Source organism: Buceros rhinoceros, unplaced genomic scaffold, assembly GCF_000710305.1.
Source record: "Buceros rhinoceros silvestris isolate BGI_N320 unplaced genomic scaffold, ASM71030v1 scaffold15903, whole genome shotgun sequence".
In the NCBI taxonomy this organism is placed as follows: Eukaryota; Metazoa; Chordata; class Aves; order Bucerotiformes; family Bucerotidae; genus Buceros; species Buceros rhinoceros.
Window position 1 is genome coordinate 1 of NW_010404337.1, and position 7,080 is coordinate 7,080.

Consider the following 7,080-nt stretch of genomic DNA (forward strand, 5'->3'; position numbering starts at 1 on the left):
GTCTGGAGCCAGCCCAGCTCTAACCCTTGACTATGACATACAAATTTATGTAAAAAAAAAAAGCATTAAAAGCCAGGAAGATTTGTCCAAATCCCCTACCTTAAATCTCCTGAGCATACCTAAAACTATTTCCTTTCCCAACACTTGCACATTTCATCACAGGCTCTAATCAGTTTACAATCTCTAATCTCTAAATCAGTTTGTAAACAAGAGGTTGGTATTCTCATTTTGCAGATGAGGAAAGACTGATTAAGAAAGTGACCTTCACATCAGAGCAAGTTATTGCAAAAGGCAGAGACAAGGATTACCCAAACCTGTCTTAATCTAACTTTGTTACCCATCACTAAGATTTACATTTATCAATAAATACACCTGTGCAAGCAAAAGTGTAGTTAACCTTAACATGTGTCCACATTTTGGAATTAATATACTCTGCATTTAGCAGTAAAATTCTGGTAAACTAAAAGGATATGAAGAATTTTATTACTCTCTTTTCCTGTCCCATTTAGTCAGTGCCTAAACGTAGTTTCTCCAGAGGATTAGGAGTGAATATCCTAGGAATTCTTAATTTTTCCACTTCATGCTAGCAAATAATATGCTAAGAAATAAGAATTCTAAGGGTAATTTTATCTTAATACGTACGGTTTTTGCTGCAGACATGCTGCATGGCCCACACTGCCCATAACTGGACACCAGGTGTCATGAAACAGCCAAGTAGTGGGAAAAACGGATTGAAAGATCTATAAAAGAGAGAAACAGCAACCCACTTTACTACTGGGTATTATTACTTCAGAGGTCACACGTCTCCTCATTCAGCTACGGGTTTAACTAGGACAGATCCTTGATAATCTAGAGTTTTAGGGGCAGTGGGCAAGCCTTTTTAACATTTAAGACAACTACTAGCAAAAATCACATATAGGAGATACATAGTGTGCTTTTAGCATAGCATTTGGATGCCTCCTGCTCCTTAAAAACAGAAGTAAAACCAGCAGAATTATAAGGATTAGATAGACAGTAATTATCCAATTGTAGTTTTGGGCCTCAGGCTTCTTTATCTAGGGCAGATGGTGCTAACCAAGCATTAGCCAATATACCCTTACCGGTTAATCTTCGTGTCTAAGTCTTTCAGGCAATAGAAAAACAGCAGAAGAATATTATATGTTTCTTTTACACAAGCCCCTAACCTTATCTGATCACAAAGGAAAAATGAACAAGCTGTATATTTTAAGCCGATAGGTGTTTTTCCACTGGACAAAACCATGTGTGGATAGCAGCTCACTCCACTTTGGGAACAAGATTTAAACGTAGTTCAGTTTATTTTCCAAACTCTCAATCAAGACAATAGTTACCTGTAAGCCACCATCTCACATTCTGGGGTTGGCCAATTCAAAATGGCAGAATGCTGCAAAATACAGAACCAAGAACACTCACTGTTAAATACAAATACTGAAAAAATATAGAAGAGTATAAAATTCACCATCATTTCTGTACCAGCTGTTCAAGGAGAGATGTCCTTTGGCTGCGACTTAGTGTCCAGGCCTGCTCTCCTCGAGATATCAAATGAGCAATAATCCCTGCTGCAAAGTAGCTAACTTCCACCTCCACACTGTGCAGTAATTTACTGATGTGGTCTATAAAGTCCTTCCACATTAATTCAGAATGCAGTTCTTTAACTTCAGCTATGTTATTCTGGAGGGCAGGGAAAAAAAAAGAAGAGAGAATATCATCAGAAAGATAAACAGAACAGGCAGGTAAACATAAAAACTTGAACTACATGGTGTAAGTAAACACGTTTAAACACCAGGATGAGATCTTTGTTCATCCAGGTGACCAAAGATGCCAAAATACTACTATTGCTTTTGAAAACTCCTCCAGTCTAATGCAGGAATCTACCTCAAGACAAAGAGGGTTTCTCCTAAGTAATTTCAGGCCATTAGCATGCAGATTACACTAAATTAAAGGCTAGTTTGAATACTCTCAAATACAATTCCAGTAAACTTCAGAAGTACTCAATTCTGAATTCCATTTTTGCATTTGGATGCATTCAAAGCCTCCCTCACCGTCCTTCATAAAAGTTCTTTTGTTTACTGTAATCATCAATTTCAATATAACTAGTGCTGTTGGAGAATTGGCAAAATAGTCTAAAAAATTTCAGGAACACACACTATAAAGATTAAAGAAGAGTGTAAAAATATTAGGTAAGTTTTTGGATTAACATGGGGTAAAGAAAAATTTTAAAAATCAATTTTGAAAACTATATTTTTCAGGCTTTTTTTTTTTCTTTTTCATCTCACCAGAAGTCCAAGAACTTTCTGTTGGATGGATGATTCAGATGGAAAAGACTGTGGAAAAAAGAAACAAAGTATAGGTAACCATTTATGCTTATTATTGAAACGCTGTCAGTTAATAACCTGTGCTGATAATCCAGCACCAAAACTGTACTCCTCACCTCTAAGACTCTCATGAAAAGTTCTAGCCCTTGATTTTCAATGAAGTGCCGACATGTTGTTGGAGATTCATCAGTGAGGTTCCAAAGTGCACTCAGTGTGAATTTGAGGGTAGTATCTACAAGATTCTGATTTGTTTTCTGTTTAACTATTTGTAGAAGTTGCTAGAAAAAAAAAATTTAAAAAAATCTCAGTTATGATTCAATATCAAAAAAATGTATTAGCTCCTCCACTTCCTTCTGCACCGACTGCTGTAATGCATAGCTCTCATTTATACGCAGAGTAAAGATCTACATGTTTAGAGTCAAACTACAAACTATACAAAACAGAACAGCTACCAGGCTTTTTACTTCCCCTCTGAACACGGCTGCCTGCTAGAGAATTCCTTTCTTTTCACTGTGATTAGATGGGCAGTACTATTACAGACAGCACAAAGCCATCCACAGAACACTGACAGCACTAACCATTTACTTCAGATATTCTCTTTTTTAGCATCTTTAATCTTACACAATGGTTTTCAAATCAAGACATTTCTTGCTATTTTACTTTATATTAATTGTGTCAATTTTTTTTCCACCTGGGCTTCTTTTCATCTATGCTGTTATGTCTCATTGCCACTGTCTCTGACACTATCTAACAATTTCTCTAAGGTTTTCTCTTCTGAAGAGCTTTCAATACGGTTAGAATTCTATCTCCTTACATTGATTTTGTATCCTTAGGAATTAATAGCTGGAGAGGACGGAGTTTTTGACAGTAAAGTATCTGACTTACTCTAACAATGAAGAGTTCTGCACCAAGTTGAGCTGTTTGTTCTGTTGAAAGCTGTAAACAAACAAAACCATATCAACAATTTTTTGACTTTAGAAATATTATCCTATCATCTCAAAGCTTAAATTCCGTACCTTTGCAGCAAGAATGGAAATTATGGCTACAGCCATCCTTTGCATGTTTTGATCTTCATGATTACATAGCCACTGCATAACAAGTTTGGCTGCTTCAAACCTGGAAGTTAAAAATAAATTTCATTTTCAGAAGTCTCACAAGTCTTCGTAAAAGAGAGAGATAAACACAGTCAACACATCAGATAGAACGCACTCAAGGCAAAAGAAAGCGGAAGCAGTGTGCCTCGTACAAAAAAAAACCACAGTGAAAGTACAGTTATTGCATGAGCTTCAAGCTGCTTGCTTAGCATCTCCTCCAATTACATATTCAAAGTGCACAGGAATTACGTCCAAAGAAAGAAAAATTTGGCACAATCTTCTGAAATATCAGCCCCATACACTTCAAAGCATTTGTGTAAAACACTTAAGCAGAAAAATCTCTGCAAAAAGCAATCCCAGGGTTCCCCTGAGAAATCCTGACTTCTGTTACACACCGTTGGTGATAGACCCATCCAGAAGAAGTAAAAAATACCTTTATACCAAAGGATTTTTTTTCAGACCTATATTAAATTGTGAATTACAGGACAAATTCACCACACTAGAATGATTTAAACTGAAAAAAATTTAGACCAGAAACAAACCTTCTGAAGTAACAGACAAAGAAAATATTCTGCAATGCTACAACTAATTTTAACTGACATATAAAACTTGCCTGTTAAATGGAACATCCTGAAGGATTCTGTCACTGCATAGTGAGAGAAGGCAATTCTTTTGCAGCTATGAGAAATGAAAAAGAATTACTTAGAGACACATATATTTCAGAACACTTTCTTGCTATGAATCATTAAACATATTTCCATGAGGTCATGAGACGGGGAGGAACCTTTTGTAAGATCTACAAGACAGGGAATCCTACAGAAAATGAAGAAATTTCATCTTTTACCTGTTGATGATTTGGGAAGTGTTCCATGGCCTTCAGGAGCAAGTGAGTGACATCGGCCAGAAGCCGCACAGGCATGCCTGCTGCTAGATCTTGCTTGGTTAGGTTAAAGACACACGCACTTGCTGCTAACTGCACAGGTAAGTTCAGGGGGTGATTCCTCATTCCAATAACGACAAGCTGAAATGCACAAGTTTTGCCCACATTAGCTTCTTACACATTTGTGCATGTACTCCAAGAGCAATCCACTGCTACTTGAAGCCACAACAATGACTCACAGCACCCAATCTCTGCCTCCCTTAAGTGAAAAACCCATCTGGCGCCATTTTATTTCTCAGGAGGAGCACTGCCTTCTGCTCAGTGATTCAAAGCTGACAACTTCTACTCCTCCTGAAGGACAGGCTGCAAGGAATGCGTGAGATTCCTAGAAAGATCCAGAGTTTGCTTTACACGCTGGGATAAAAATCACCAAACCCTTTCACAGGTGAATGAGCTGAGAGTTTCTGCAGTGTAATGATAATGATGTCGTGGCTTGTTGTTTGGTCTCTAGCCATTTCAGAACACATCCTAAGTTCCTAGGTCACATTTTTCACATCTTCTTCCTGAATTATATTTTCAGCTATGTACATTGAGTGCCATCTCACCTGAGAAAGTATTTTTCTTGTTGATTATCAAGTACCAAAGTCTTTTTGATATTGAAGCCAGCAAATTCAAGGTCACTTGTTCAACATCAAAGAAGATAAGAAAAATAAAAATCATCTACTGATGCCTCTTTTTATGATCACAGTAAAAACTACACCATTTCTGGTGTTCCAAACATGGAAAGCCAATGCCTAGAATGGACTTCTAAGGATGCTTCTAGGACTATCCAAGTTAGAGCCCAATATAGAACACTAGTGATATTTATTCACTTGCTCTCATACTGAAAGGTGACAGTGGAGAGAACTATCACGGAATGCCTTCCTTATTATTACTGTTTTGTAAGCATCAACAGGAGGCACTGCTGTACCTGGGAAATAAGACTAGACAGACCTTTGATTTAGCAACCAGTACAGATAAGTTCTAAAGACAGAATTTAGCATCTGAAGAAAACTTCATATCATATTCAGAATTACATGAAAAAAAAATTTAGATGCTACTAAATTTAGATACTATACATCAGTCCAGATTAGTTTTAACTAACATAAAACACTACAGGGCATCTTCTACATCACTATTGTTTAAATAGTTAATTTTTATCCAACATTACGATTTTAATGCTAAAATTACAACCAAATAATGTAAAAACGTATAAAATAATTTTATGCCAGGGTTTGGGGGATGGACTCGGTTTAAGGACAATGGATGACAATCATCCAAACTGTATTATTTTACCTTTAAAATTTCAGGCTTTGTTTTTTCCATTACATGCGTCAGGCTGAACAAATGAAAGAGTGCTTCTCTCACAAAGAAAGCCCGTTCACTGTAACGCTTCAGTGCTTCAGAAATCTGAGTTTCATTTGCTTCTCCTGACACCTAGGAACAGAGACACAATCTTCAGTTCAAGATATCATCATTTTACTTCAGAAATTTCGTTCTTAAAAAGTGCAAAGCTGCAGTTTCAAAGGTGGTGATATTTTTTTAGCCAAAATCCTTCCTTAAGCCAAAGATTACTTTATGTGGCCATATTAATCCAGATCTACAGAATCTTCAAACATTCTCCACAAAGATCCCACATAAGCCAAAATCAGGCTTCCATCAAGCAGAACTGTATGAAACCACTAAGTAAAAGTAGCACTTCCTAACTAACAAACGCTGCTTATGATGGACCAAATGCCTAAAAGCACTAACTGTAACTGAATGCTCTGCCAAACACAGTGGATAAACTGATGATGACGGTATTTTGGCTGTCAATTTTTGGCTCTGGGTTCTAGCTCTGGCAATAAAAAAAGATTTCCATTCTTTGTCTACATCAGCTATAAGCTCTATCTGCAGCAGTAGCTTTCCAGTATCATACTAAGGATTTAATTCATGCTCCCTGCAAAAGCCATAATTCTTAGAATCAGACTTTAAATACACATGTAAACTAAACAAAGGGCTAAGTTAGGCAAATGCTGCATTAGCAGCTAAGAGCTGTTAACTACCATCAGCTTAAGTTCAGAATATTAAATCACAACTAGCTGCCAACTTTTCCACTTCCCTATCTGCTGTATTTAACTATTCTTCATAACTGCAGGTTGTGTAACTGTAGAAGGTTTGTTCCTTGAATCATTGCTGCAATCACTGTTTTTTAAAATTCTTAGGGAAGCATTCAGAACTTATTCTACTTAACATGCACATAAGGGAAAGCAAATGTTCATAGACTGAAGCGTTACATTCTGTGCATCCTGTATTCTATAGAGCAAAATATTTTGAAACTTGCTAGATCAGGAATATGTTACAGCCTTGAGAGAGCTGACAACATCTTGGAGTTTGTTTTATATTCTCTACTGATGAGAACAGGGCAATCATATTTACTGACAGTTTTGCAGCCAATTACCCACTACATGACGAATTTCCACTTGGCCTCATGTTCTCAGATATGAAGTCTGCCTAGTGTTAAGTCTTTCAAGAATTTTCTATAATCAAATTTCACAGGACTGCTGTAAAGACAGTAATATTTTACTTCTGCTCTCTCCATGAGCACTGTGTCCTGTTTATTCTTCAGCAGTATCTAGACTAAGCAGCTGAATATTTCAGTAGTCACTAATGAATTTCAGGTCACAAAAAAAAGAAAAAGAAAAACCCCAATCACTGCCTACAGTCTTTTCTTTGCCCTAAAAAATAGGGAAAG

General features: G+C 36.8%; 1 protein-coding gene across 1 annotated transcript in view; it reads right to left on the minus strand.

Moving 5' to 3' along the window:
- Window positions 1–642: 642 nt before the first annotated feature.
- Window positions 643–7,080, minus strand: part of LOC104491014 (protein zyg-11 homolog B) — a gene marked incomplete at both ends in the record, with an annotated part of 11,021 nt that continues 4,583 nt past the window's right edge. Inside the window, 10 exons of the mRNA XM_010133369.1 lie at window positions 643–740; window positions 1,350–1,402; window positions 1,492–1,689; window positions 2,295–2,342; window positions 2,450–2,611; window positions 3,219–3,269; window positions 3,350–3,449; window positions 4,041–4,105; window positions 4,272–4,448; window positions 5,643–5,783. Coding sequence (XP_010131671.1) covers window positions 643–740; window positions 1,350–1,402; window positions 1,492–1,689; window positions 2,295–2,342; window positions 2,450–2,611; window positions 3,219–3,269; window positions 3,350–3,449; window positions 4,041–4,105; window positions 4,272–4,448; window positions 5,643–5,783 — 1,093 coding nt within the window. The remainder of the gene's footprint in view (window positions 741–1,349; window positions 1,403–1,491; window positions 1,690–2,294; window positions 2,343–2,449; window positions 2,612–3,218; window positions 3,270–3,349; window positions 3,450–4,040; window positions 4,106–4,271; window positions 4,449–5,642; window positions 5,784–7,080) is intronic.